This window comes from Panthera uncia, chromosome D2, assembly GCF_023721935.1.
Source record: "Panthera uncia isolate 11264 chromosome D2, Puncia_PCG_1.0, whole genome shotgun sequence".
Classification (NCBI taxonomy): Eukaryota; Metazoa; Chordata; class Mammalia; order Carnivora; family Felidae; genus Panthera; species Panthera uncia.
Window position 1 is genome coordinate 45,407,877 of NC_064818.1, and position 14,197 is coordinate 45,422,073.

Consider the following 14,197-nt stretch of genomic DNA (forward strand, 5'->3'; position numbering starts at 1 on the left):
CGGGTCCAGAGAGACAGGGCCCACACTGGCCAGTGCCTGGAGTGTCACGATGGTGGCCCCGGCTCACGGAGCCCGTGGCCTGTCTGATTGGCCCAGCTGCCCTTGCTGGAAGTGCCCAGTGGGCACCCCCAGGCCTGGCTGTGCCAGCCCGTCCTCACCCTACAGCTCAGCTTCTAACCTAACCCAGCCTACAACCAATATCCTCCAATAAGAGGAAGGGGGCGACGGCTGCTAGTCTCGGTGGTGGGCAGTTGAGAGTCCGTTGGTGCGTAATGTAACAGCACGACCCCGCTTCGGAGCGCAAGACTCAGCCCTGGATGTCTCTCAAGGATGGCCCATGCCGCAGTTCTTTGGGTTGGTAAGACCTTCAGAGGCAGCCCAGGAAAGGGTCAGGAAGGCGAGGGGGTGAGTAACTCTACTTCCCTCCGAGACTTCTGGGCCCAGATGGAAACCCCAACGGTCTCACCACAGAATGGGCTCTGGTGCCCACGAGTTCCATCCAGACTTGTCACCAAAGAAGCCAGGACAACACAGCCCCGCCGGTAGGACTCCAGAAGCACTCTCCAGATGCCGAGGAAGCCGTGGGTCTCACTTCCCTTCCTGAGTCCGTGAGGAGGCCCTGGGCCGCAGTCTTCCCTTTGCTTTTGGGGGAGTTTTCCACAGGGGCTGAGGCTGGGAGAAGCAGGGGGCAGGGGAGGGCGCCTCGGGCCTGGGCACTCCGGACCCTCATACACTCTTGTCTCCCTCGCTCTGTTCCTTGGCGGGAGGGTTCTTGTCCTGGCTGCCATCGGGGGGTGCCGGCTTGGCCACAGGGCTGGGGCTGCTGCTGGCCGAGGGCAGGAGGTTGGCGGACTGCAGGACGGCCTCCGAGTGCTCGCGAGCCTTCATGCGCAGGGCGGCCACGCTGGCCGTGCGGTTACTCTGGCAGCCGTAGGTGGGGAGGAACGACAGCCCCATGGGGTCTGGGACACAGCAAGAGCACAGTGGGCCCCCTGAAAGGAGGAAAAACAACAGGCTGCCATCACTGCTCACATTCTGTCTCCCGGGGACACGAGGTAGGAGCAAGGGGCCGAGTGATTGTTTGGTTCAGGACACTACAGGGAGAGGTGACGTGACAAGTGCTCAGGACCCCGAAGATGGACAGCACAAGGGATCCAGTTGCTAGCCCAAGGGATTAGCAGAGCACTGGGGCGACCTGACCAGTCCTGCTTCCCTCAGCAACCAGCAGGGTGGCCTTGGGCCAATGTCTTGGCTTCTCCTTCTGCAAAATGGAATGTTACCTACTTCACAGGATCATTACGAGGATCCAATGCAGTAATCCCACACTCCCCAAACTATGTGCCAAAGCACCCCTGTGAACTCAGAGGGACACTGCAGGAACATTTTTGACTTCTGAAGACAAAGGGAACCCAGCCATTTATCAAATGGCTACTAAGTTGTTGGGACATTAATACTTCCGGAGTTGCTCAGACCCAACCATTCGATGAACAAAACTGCTAGGTGTTTCTCATGGCCCAAGAGAGTCATGAAAAATTAACTGAGACCCTCAGGGCACTGTGAACTGAGGTTTGAGAACCTCCGAAGGAATCAGTTTGGAAAGCACTTAGCACAGGTTGGGTATGTGCAGCGGGGCTTAGGAACAACTGCCCGGCCCCAAGCCTGCTGGCCAGCAGTACATAAACCATCCCAGAAATACAGTGAGCACAGCCCTCTGCTATGCTCAGTCTGAGGATAGTACCTCAGACTAATGATAGGCCATCCTCAACTGTGCATTCATTCAACGACTATCCCACGAGCACCCAGCATTTTTCTAGAGCCTAACGACCATCAGCAGGAATATGGCAGCAAGACCCGCTGTCTTGGAGTGCAGCTCTAGTGGAGAGGCACGCCGGAGCCCTCGAGTCCCTGATACAAAGGCAGGTGGTAGCGTGTGCTATGGAAAACTCGAGTAGAGCATGATGCTTGGCAAGAGATCTGAGCACAGCTAGTCAGAGTGACAGCCGTGTGAATGCCCAGGAAGGCGCAGGCAGCCAGGGAGAAGAGCAGTGCAAAGGCGCAGACACAGGAACTGATGTCACCTGTTCGGGGAGCAGTGGCATGTTCAGACTGACCGAAGTCAGAGGCTGCAGGCAAGGGCAGCGCCAGATGGGTCAGGGTCATCAGGGCCAGGCTGCCTCGCAGGCTGTGCAGGATGCAGTGGGAGGAAGCCTCAGCAGCTTGGAGCAGAGAGTGTTGCGAGCTTATCCGCATGAGGAATGGGGCAGGCAGGCTAGCGGGAGAGTGCCGTCCTAGGGGAAGGGAGCTTGACTCAACATGGCTGGAGGGAATGTGGCAAGGGGTGGCCAGATTCTGGTTTAGGATGAAGGTTACAGCCTGTGCAAACTGCTCCTGGACCACAGGGAAGGGGATGGATAGGAAGGATTCACACATGATGACTAGGTTTGGGCCTGAGCACCCAAATGAATGGAGATGCCATTGCTAGGATGGGGGCAAACAGAGAAAGTGGTCTGTGTGTGTGTGTGTGTGTGTGTGTGTGTGTGTGTATGTGTGTGTATGCATATGGAAGAGGAAGATAGAGTCTGGCCATAGAATCCTGTGGTCCTGTTGCCCATCTGAGTTCCGAGGAGAGAAGTGAACAGCACTCAACAGTGCTAGCCCCACCCCCGTGTGTGAGGGACACCCGTGGGCTCCAGCTGCCCACCACAGCAGGTGTGGGGGCAGGAGTCACATAGACTTTGCCCCCAGGCTGGTGGGTAGACTCGGCTGTTGGGATGACATACTTTGAGAGACTCTCTGAGCTCCCAGGACAGGTCAAGTGGTGGCCCCCGTGTGTGATCCTTGTGGGAGACGCGTATCCCCACAGCCTCCACGCCCCTCCCCAGCCCTAGTCATCCCGGACCAGATCCAAAGCCATATCCTACAAGGTGAGCGAGAAATGGATCACCATGGCCCCGCCAAGGACGGTGGGGATTTATTGCCTGTCCCTGAAGCCGGAGACCTGAGTCAGCCATGGCCACTGGCCCCATGTGGGTGGGCCAACCACTTCGCCCCTTCTGACAAGGGAGGCGTCCCAAAGCCAGTCCCTCATCTCTTTTTGAAAGTGCTCACCAGCTTTGGAAGAAGCAGCACTGGACATCAGGTGTATTGGGGAACAAAATCCATATTTGTCAAATGAACCCAGATTCCTCCCAGCAGCCTCCAGGCCCTTGTGTGATCATGTCCCCAGGGCCCTCCCCTCCTTGCCATGTGCCAGACAGGCCTCCCTTTCAGGTGCTCACGGCAGCATCACAGCAGAGCCCTACACAGAGCTGTATTACAGAGAGCAAAGGCTCGTGTGGGCCAGGCACAGCTCGGAGCATGCCATGCCCCACACATCTCGGCTTCAGAGAAATTCTAGGAAGCAGACTCCGTAGTCATCCCCTCCCGCAGGTGAGGAGACTGAGAGTGAATAATAAGTGGCCGGCCCGGACCTCACCAGGCAGGAGGCCTGCCCCTTAACCATTGGGTCCCTCTGAAAAGAGGGCACATTCCTCCGCCTGTGAGGGAAGAGAACCTCCCTCTGCCTTGGAATGCTCTCCTCACACCTCTGTCTCTCGTTAGGGCTCCATTTGACCACCACCTCCTCAGGGATCCTTTAGGTCCTCCCCATCCAAAGTAGGCTCCCCGGTTATGCACAGGCTGCTCGAATCTTCACAGCATTGGCCACAGATGGCAGGTGGACTATTGACGTGTTTGTTGTCTGTCTCCCCACCACATACCCCCAAGACTGCAGACTCCCAAGGGGTCAAGTATCTTCCTGTCTCATTCCCCACTCTGTGCACACCTAGCACAGCGCCTGAAACAGGCCAGGCCTTTGGAAAATGCCTATGGAAGAAAGGGAGGGGGGAAGGGCCACCAGCCCCAGGACCCACTTGTAGGATCAGCCTTCCCGAGGCAGCCTCAGCAGCATCCACAGGGATGTGCCTGCCTCCTTTCCCCGGGGACAGGCTTCCCCCTGCCAGGGCCAGCCACCTTCCTCTCCCCTCAAACACATCTGGGCATCTCTCTGTTCCTTTCCAAGCCTGCTCAGAGACAAAAGGCAGCTCACGTTTACCAGCACCCACAGTTGCCTCTTGTCACCTTCCCGGCCACCCTGAGGGATAAGCATTACTCATCCCTGCTCTCCAGGTAAGGAAACTGAAGCTCCAGGTCCCAGTTTTCACAGTTCATTGATAGGTGGGACCAGAACCTTCTGGTGGTGTTTCAGTTCTCCAGTACTGTAACAGGAAGTTCAAATGCAGCGGTGGCCTCCTACCTCAGTTCTGAGTGAGGGTCGATACAGCAGGTGGCAGACCCCAAGAGGAGGGCCGGAAAAATCACAAGTGCCAACTTTACAAAGGGAATTCTGAGAGCCCATTTCACAGCCCCACACCCCTGGTGGGCTTCCAGCCTGGGACCATTTCCAGCAGCAGCAGGAAACACACAGAAAGTCACATTCGGGCGAATCCCGAGTCCGCTCTTCCCACTGGCCCTTGCTTAATGCAGCCAGATACACAGACACCAGTTGGGGCTCTGCGGGGAGCTGCAGCCTTTGCTGGGATGGTGCCTGTGCTGTGCCAGCCAAGGACTGGGACCCCCTCTGGGTCTCCCTCCCAAAGGGAGTTCATGGGTTGAGGAGATGGCATATGAAGAGCGGTGAACCCTCTCAGCAGTGAGAATACTAGACATTTTCCTCTCTGTATCTGTTTGGAATTTTTCTCATTTTCCTACAACAAATGTGAATTTCTTTTTTTTTTTTTTTAATGTTGATTTATTTTTGAGAGAGAGAGAAGAGCGGGAAAGGGGCAGAGAGAGAGGGAGACACAGAATCTGAAGCAGGTTCCAGGCTCTGAGCTGTCAGCACAGAGCCTGATATGGGGCTTGAACTCATGAACCACGAGATCATGTCCTGAGCCAGAGTCGGACGCTTAACCGACTGAGCCACCCAGGCGCCCCAATGTGAATTTCTTTTAAAATCAGAAACATAACTTTACCTTTAAATGAATGTTAAAAAGAGGCACATGTGAGGAGGGGCCGTGAGAGGCTGGGTTGCCTGAGCCAGGCAGGCACTGGAAGTCTGAGGGGAGCTTATCTGGAGCTATATATTGTCAGGAACCCAGGAGGGGCCACAGTCCTCAGGCTCAGCCCAAGGCAGCCCTGCCCGCATCAGACACGCCCCAGAAAGGCGGGCTCCACGTGATCAGGCTGATTCTTGCCTCCAGCCATGCTTTGCTCCGATGTAAGCATCAAGCCAGGGGTTAAATGGTCTGTGACTCAGTGATGAAGAGGCCACTTACAGGATGAAGAAGTGCCACGTGGACAACACAGAGCCTTCTTCCCTGGGATCCACAGCCTACACCTGCTAGGTCACATCTGCCATCGGCGGGCTCCTAAGAAAGCCACCAATAACTACACTCCTTGCCCTCAAAACCCAGATTCGGTGATAAGAGAAATACATTCGTTCACAGGACCGAGGCTGCAGACGGGAGCAGAGTCTGTGCCCAGGCCCTAGTTCATCCCCCACAACAGATGGATGAGGAAACTGAGGACCGCGAACCCAACAACTCTGGGACACTCTGATTAAAACTATAAGGGCTATGCATACAATGGAGAATTACTGAGCCTTAAAAAGGAAGGAAAGTCTGACACATCGACAACATGGGTGAACCTCAAGGACATTATGCTAAGGGAATAAGCCAGTCACAAAAAGACAAATCCCGTGTGATGCCATTTACACAAGATTCCTAGAGTAGACATATTCATAGAGACACAGAACAGAATGGTGGTTTCTGGGGTCTGGGGAGAGGGGAATATAGGAAGTTCTTGTTCAATGGGCACAGAGTTTCAGTTTGGGAAGATGAGAAAGTTCTAGAGGTAGATGGAGGGAATGGTTGCCCAGCACAAGGGACGTATTGAATACTTTGGAACTGTACACTTAGAAACAGTTAAGATGGCAAAGTTTATCTTCCACATATTTTATCACAATCTAAAATAAAGTAAAATAAATTCTTAAAAATAAAGCTGTAAGAGCCAAAAGAGAGTTCAGGTCAAGGTGATCGGGAACATGAGGAAGGGAGGAAAGAAGGAGGGAGAAATGAAAAATGAAAGAACTGGGGTTATTTAGCTGCGCTGACCCCAGGGCACAGTGGATACGAGGTAACTGTCTCTGTATCTCTCTTGGTGCAGAGGGTGAAATCGAAGCAATGGGCAGAAGTGTGAAAAAAAGGAGTTTTTCTTTCCTTACCATCACATGCTATGTTTATGCAGAGGGCTTGTGAGGTTCCTGGTCTGCACCCCCTGAAGGTCCCCTGACAGGACATTAGAGAAACTTCATGCACGATATGGGCCATTGGACAAGAAAAGGTTTGAAATCCCTTTCAACAAAAAAGGAGGGGTTTTAGAATGGGATGTGAATTATAAAGTTGAGTTCTTCCAACTTTAACGTGTTTTCAGAATTTCAATTGGTTGTAAATGAACTTAAATTATCCAACAACCAGAATCTCTCTCAACTCCTACAACAATTTTCTAACAGAAAAAACAAGTGATTTCCACAAATAGGATTCTCATAAAAGTAACTCTTGATTTCTTCATGATTCCACAGTACCAAGAGCATCCCCAGCTTTCCCCATACGCCTCCTGCCTAAACAACGTCAGCAACCCGCCCAGAAGGACGCTGACTGAAAACCAGAAATAACAAAATAGAGATTCATCTGGATGGCAGATGAACACATAGTTACCAAATAAAATCCCAGATCCCAAAGCACTGGCACTTTGCCCCTGCAAAGCCATACTCAAGACCCTCACCAAGTGCTTAAAGTTTCTTTCAAGAGCACTTCTCACAGAAGTTGTTCAGTTTACAAGATTACCACAAACTAGAGAGAAATGTGCTAATGGGAGACATACTGATGGATAACATTGAGAAAAGAGACAAAAATTCATGACAGCCAAAAGACTCAACATGCACAGAAACCTGGAGCCGATTGGCACAGGGGTGAGCAAGCAAAGCCATCCCCATGAAGATGGCCTGACACCGCTGGCCGACAGCAGGAATCATCACAAGAGATGAAGTCTGGAAGTCTTTCAGAAAACTGCACCAAGCCTGCACGTCGCTGTTAGTGATGGGGTGACGCTGAATCAGCCACAGGAGGGGCCGAGCACCCCCCTTTATTATGTCGGAGAGGTGACAGAGACCCTTGAGAAAATGTCTACCCCAAAAGCAAGTCATCCATTATCAAGATTCCATAAAATGAGAACGACCATAGGTCATCTCTGGGGCATCTCAGCAGCCTGCTATGGCAGAAGAAAGTGGACTTGGAGGTTTGGCCCCCAGCCCCATCCTTCTTCACCAGTCATGGGGTTTCACACCATCTTTCCACATTTCAGGTTCCTTATCTGTGAGAGGAGGAGAGACACCTACCTTTGAGAGACATTCCGTAACGCAGCTAATATGAAGGCCTCAAACAATTACTATTTTCATAACCCCATACTAATTAAAGGGTAATTCTAAGTCACAATTCACAGTTTATTCCAATTACCGATTCGTTTCAGCCAGCAGCTGAAGAACACAACTTGTAAGCATCCCCCGGGACACCCAGGATGAGCAGTGAGCTCTGCCACAGGCAGGGAGTGTGCAAGAGGCATCCCACCACCTCTACTAGCCACACACACACACACACACACACACACTCCTGGAGATGCAGGGCTGTCCTGCTTCCTGGGTGGAACCTTTCCTATTGGACCAAAAAGTAAAATAACTTTTTCTGCCAACAGAATTGTAAGGAGTAAGACAAATAAAGTTTAAAAGTGTCATCTTTTAGGGGCACCTGGGTGGCTCAGTAAGGTGAGCATCCAACTCTTGATTTTGGCTCAGGTCATGATCTCAGGGTTCATGAGTTCGAGCCCCGGGTCAGGCTCTGTGCTGTCAGCATGGAGCCTGCTTGGACATCTCTCTCTCCTTCTCTCTCCCTCTCTGCCACTCCCTGTGCGCTCTCTCTCTCTTTCTGTCTCTCGATAAATAAACTTTTTTTAAAAACTTTAAAATACAACAAAATAAAATAAATAAATAAAAGCATCATCTTTTAGTTACTAGATTTCCAGACCTGGGGCTCTAGGGTTCCGCCGGCCTTTTTTTAAACCTATCAAAAAGCTATAAATCATGAATGAGCTAAAAATTAAATTAGCTACAAAGGAAGTCAATCCAGTGTGGCATATAGTAACAAAAACTGTGACTAACCTCATGGCCCAATACTAGGGAACTGACTGAAGAAGTTATAGTCACCCACACAGAACACACTAAAGCTCTGGCAAAATTCTATTACAGGAGGACACTTAGTGCCATGAACAAAAAAATAATAATGAGGGGCGCCTGGGTGGCTTGGTCGGTTAAGCGTCCGACTTCAGCTCAGGTCATGATCTCACGGTCCGTGAGTTCAAGCCCCACGTCGGGCTCTGTGCTGACAGCTCAGAGCCTGAAGCCTGTTTCGGATTCTGTGTCTCCCTCTCTCTCTGCTCCTCCCCTGTTCATGCTCTGTCTCAAGAATAAATAAACGTTAAAAAAATTTTTTTAAAAAATGAAACACAATAAGGAAATGTTAAGTTTAAAAAGCAGATTGAGGAACAATAAGTCAACATGATCCTACTTTGGTATATGCATGTGTGTGTATACATAATACACACATGTATACACATAGTATATATGTGTACGTGTATATGCACAGTGATGTGTCATATCCATGTGGAGTCACAGGTATAGCACAAATATAAATGTATTTATGAGTAGAAAATATTGATAATTTTAAGCTTTTTGGTTAAAAATTTTTAATTTCTAAATAAGCTATAAAACACATAAATTCATTAGAGATACACACATTTATAGATGGAGGAAAACAAATGTACCAATATTAGATACTCATACTGCTTGATTCTGGGTACCAAGTTTATGAATGATAATTATCTTTTTCTTTGTGTTTTATTGTATTTTCCACCCTTTCTATACTGACCAGGTATTATTGTCATAAAAATGGTGTCCTTTTCGTGACTCGTGATTTCCAGTCTCCTTCTATTCAGATGATGAGAACAGATGTTCTCCTTTAGAACAGAGTCTCACTGAAATTGCCAAGGAATAAGGGCTGTGTCCTCAGCACCTCACTGTACCTCCATAACTGCTAATGGAAGGTCGGCACTGACCAGTGAACATGGGGCAGAGGAAGCACCCTGGAAAACCCACCAGGAATACTCCACCCCCCTCCCATTCGGTGGGATTCGAGGTCAGTGAGTCCCTTTGCATGGGGTATGACCAACCTGCCAGCAAGCGAACCCCCTAAAAGGCTACAACCTCTCCCCTCTAGCCCTACCAACATGAGCCATCACCAACGTCTGCACAAGAGCCATCTGACCCCTAAATGCAGCCTGAAAATGGTTTTGTTTGGAGAACATACTACCTCCTGGACACTAAATTAAAACACACAATTAGATTTCCATTAAGTTACAGCAAATTCTGCTGAATTGATCTAATCGGCCTACATTCCTATATGACATCATGCTTTAAAGGCTTGGCCTGGACATAAATACTTAATGTAATAAATACAGTCTGAAATATTTGATCTGCTTGGCAGTTTAATTGATCTACTACAGACTGACAGGAAAAATTAAGTTAGTTCTGTCTCGTCTCTGCCGATAGCACATTTTCATCATAAAGGCACGTGAACTACAATTTCGGTTACAAGTAAAGCTCTTGCGCACTGATTTCTTGTGGAATGTTCAGGTTAAAGATAACAGAATTGAACGAGGAAATGAGTATGTGGATTTATGAGACCTTTAACACAAATACTGTAGTTCATGTCTTTTTCTGTGTAGATAGATGATAGATAGATAGATAGATAGATGATAGATAGATATAGAATAATAGATAGATGCTAGACAGAAGGAAAATGTATTTTATAATTCATAATACCAGTTCCTTGTCATTCACAGGAGTGCCTGAGTGGAAGGTGTTGGCAGATGCCTGCCATATTTAAGCACGGATTTTTAGATGTGGTGGTTATGCGTGCTCACCAATAATCAAGTGGACAAGGTCTCATAACCAAATGTCTTCTGACTCAGAACCCCTGAAGTGCTTTCTCCTGTCTCCGTTTTATGGTCTAAATTGCCTTTTACCATGAGTTAAATGTGGTAAACGAGTTTAACACGTGGTGCCTTACACCACGAGTTGTGTCTATCTGTGTACCCAGCTCACCTCCCAAACTTGCTGGAAGCACCCTTCACCCACTCTCACCCCTGTACTCCTGATGCCAGAACTGAAATGCCCCATTTGGGCACAAGGTAAACACTGAATACTTGGGGAAGGAAGAAAGGGAGGAAGAGTCTCTTTCCTGACTGCACTGGCAGAGTTTAGGTCCTCAGAGTTACCATCTCCCAGGTGGTAATCTTCCTCAGCACTTCATGGAAAGAGAAGCCGTGGTCATGACAAAGTTGCTCAATCTGATTAATGTCAAAACCCCCAGGTTAATCTGGCAGGGTATTCTGCTAGAATCAACACTAAATCCCACCCCGGTCTGAACTCCACCTGTTACTTGTATACTCGATGTCTTGACGTCTGTTCATTTGCTCAGCAAACACTCCCTAATGAGAGGCAGCCCAGCCAAACATTCCTGGGACTGTGATAGTCTCAGGGCCAGTGCCACGGCCCCCTTTCTGCTTGGATGTCTTTGAAGGGGCAAACAAATAACGACAACACCCAGCTCCAAGGACCCTGGCACAATCAGATGCCCAGATTCTGGGCAGACTGATGCCAGTTAGCACCGCCCTCCCTCCTTGAAGCAGCAGCCAAAACCCTGGACAGGCAGGCTGCTTCTCCCACTGCCTCTGGGCACAAGCCAGAAACCTTCTGCTCAGCTCCCTGCACTCCAGGGCCCCATTGATTAGCAGGAAGGGCAAACCCATCAGCACCCATAGGAAATGGCTTCTGGAAAGTGAGTTGCAGTTTTTAAAGCCAGAGAATGACAGCAGGTGCCTGTAAAAGGAACAGAATCAATAAAGGGTGTAGGGGGCTTGCCAATGGGACACCTGGGTCCCTGACTTGTCCTACTTCTCACAGATGCACTATGTGACCTTGGGCAGTCTTATCTCCTCTCTGAGCCTCAGTTTCCCCACTATATCCTGGAATGGTAACACACTCATTAAGAAGATTCCTAGGGCACCTGGGTGGCTCAGTTGGTTAAGCATCCGACTTCGGCTCAGGTCATGATCTCGCAGTTTGTGAGTTCAAGCCCCGTGTCAGTCTCTGTGCTGACAGCTCAGAGCCTGGAGCCTACTTTGGATTCTGTGTCTCCCTCTCTCTTTGCCCACCTGCTCGCCCACTCTTTCTCTCTTTCTGTCTCTCAAAAATAAATAAAACATTAAAAAAAAGATTCCTTACAAATCTTAGGTGCTGGGATTCTCTACCCCTGTCTTCCTGATATCAACTAGGCATGGAGAAGATTAGGGTTGACCCAATCACTTTCCCCATAAGGATTGACCACCTTCTGCCCCTCAAGTTTCCCTGTTCCCCAAATACCTATACCCTTACAAACAATACAGGGGCACCTAGAGGGCTGTGTTGCTTTTCTGGAGCTGCACACACCCCAGACTTCATAAAGTGTGCCTTAGAGGCTAAGAGGCTCTCCCATTGAGGAGCAAATGCTTGCAAGAAATAAGATCCTCTGCCCCAGAGTCAAAAACCAAACACTAATTAGATCCCGAGTGACTCTCAGCCTCATTAACATAGCCCTAACAATTTCCAGCACCTACTGGATGCTTAGATGTGCCAGAGCACAGATACACAAGTCCTGTTGGGTATGGCCATCATGATCCTCATCTCACAGGTGAGGAGACTGGGGTCTGCCCTAAGTTGACCCCAGGATGAGAGGGAAGTAGTTCTGGGTCATGGCCAGACTGACTCCAGAACTTGGGCTCACCTTGAGGCCATGCCATCCTCTCCTGAGAACATGCCTCTGTCCAACTTCATGCTCTGCCCTTTCCTCGACAAACTAACCCTGCCAACCTCAGTGCCTTTGCTCACACTGTTCTGTCTGCCTGGGGTCCTCTTACCCACTGGGCAACTCCTATGCTTCCTTCAAGTCCAACTCAAACATCTCTTCTGGAAAGCCTTCCTTATTCCTACAGGGAAATGTGTCCTCCCTCCTCAGGGCTTCCCCCACTCCTTGCATGCCCTTGTTGGCTTCTAAGAGAGCACATGACTATGTCACATGAGATGGAATTCTTTGTTGACTATCTCTCCAAGCTCACCCTTAGCCTGTGAACCACTTAAGACAAGGATGTGTCTAATTCATCACCAGAGGCTCAGCCTCTGGTTTAGTCTGACAAAGTAGGGTACTCAGTAGATGAAGAATGAAAAAAAGGAGGGCCCAGTTGTTCCTGGCATCCAACAGGCAGCCAGGACTGCAGGCTAGGATGAATAGACCAGAGCTTCCCAAGTGAGGTCTGTCTCCCACACCAGAGCAGCATGACTTTTCCTTCTTTACCCAAGCCTAACTACCATTTGCTCTGCATTTGGGGCAGATGTAAGTGGCTTGGAAGGTCCTAGAGGTGAGCCAGATATGGCCAGTGCCCTCAAAGTGCTTGTAGTCAAGATTGGGAAGCAAGGTAGGTTCAAAAACACCCCAACTCAAATCACAATGCTGGAGTATCTTTGATGCTTGTGTCCATCAGTGTCTAAAAAGGGCCTTCAATGAACCAACCTCCTGGCATTCATGCCTGTATGCAGTCCCCTCCACTAAAGTCTAAGTTGGCCCTGTGACCAGCTTAAATCAATAGACTGAATCAGAAGCAACACGGTGCCTGTTCTGGGTGTAAGCTTTAAGAAGGTCTGGCATCTTCTTCTTTTACACTCTTGGGAATCAACCACCATTCAATCTCACCCCAAGTTCACCATGGGGAGAGAGAAAAAGAGAGCTCCCAGCCTCCCAGCATCCCTACCAAGCCCCCAGACAAGGAAGCAATACTATGTTGTAAGTAGCTGAACCAAGCCAGCCCTCGGAATCAGGAGAGATAATAAAACAGCTGGGCAGTTCTGCTGCTGCTTTTACTAGACTCAGTTTTGGGGGTAAAGTAAAACAATATTAAAACCTGGAATGGAAATTATAAGAAAATCACAAGCCAATCTTCTCATGATCATAGATGCAAAAGCCCCTGAACAAAGTATTAGCAAACAGAATCCAGCTATAGATAAGAAGGAAGACATGTCACATCTAGTCTGGGTTTATTCCAGGAATGTACAGTTGGATTAACATTGAAAAAATCAATCAATGTAACTTACTGTATTAACCCATTAAGAAAGAAAAATCATGTGATCGTCTCAATAGCAGCAGAGAAAGTATTCAATGAAATGCAACATTCATTCATATCCATGATTTTTTTAATAATAATTAAATAAAACTCTTAGAAAACCAAGGCAAGAAGAAAATATCTTTACTTGATAAAGGATATCCAAAACATAAATAAATAAAAGACCACAAATATAACTGAAACCCTGAGATCAAGAATAGGCAAGGAGTGGTCACAAAGACCACATATTGTATGTCTCCATTCATATAAAAAGTCCACAGCAGTAATAGCAAAAATGTTCACGGTCAGTGGTGTCCTGAGGCTGGGGGCATTGGGGAGAAGTGGGAAGTGATTGCTTATAGGTACAGGGTAATGACAGTATTCTGTGGTTGATCCTAGTGATGGCTGCACAACCCTTTGAATATACTAAAAATCATTGAGTTGTACCCTTCAGGGGATGAATGGTATGGTGTGTGCATTATATCTCAATAAAGCTGTTATTAAAAAATAGAATAAGGCAAGGATGCCCGTCATCACCACTTCTACTCAATACTGTGCTAGGGCTTCTGGCTGGCACAGACAAGAAAGAAAGAAAGAAAGAAAGAAAGAAAGACCATCAGGATCTGAAAGGGAGAGACCAGCTATCTTTATCTGCAGATGACCTGATCATACACATATCATAGAGAATCTACCACTGAACCTAATTACATTAATAAATCTCCCAAACTTAATGCTGAGCCAAAGAGGCAGACATGAAGAACCTGGGTCTCGTATGATTTCATTTATACGTAAAGTTCAAAAGAGTCATGATTCAATAGTAGTGTTTTTGTTTAAGAAACAAAACAGGTGAACACAG

General features: G+C 48.6%; 1 protein-coding gene across 1 annotated transcript in view; it reads right to left on the bottom strand.

Moving 5' to 3' along the window:
- Nucleotides 1-226: 226 nt before the first annotated feature.
- The window catches only part of DRGX (dorsal root ganglia homeobox), a 30,592-nt gene continuing 16,621 nt past the window's right edge, over nucleotides 227-14,197 (bottom strand). The window contains exon 6 of the mRNA XM_049645353.1: nucleotides 227-992. Within this exon, the coding sequence (XP_049501310.1) occupies nucleotides 727-992 (266 nt within the window). The 3' untranslated portion in view covers nucleotides 227-726. The remainder of the gene's footprint in view (nucleotides 993-14,197) is intronic.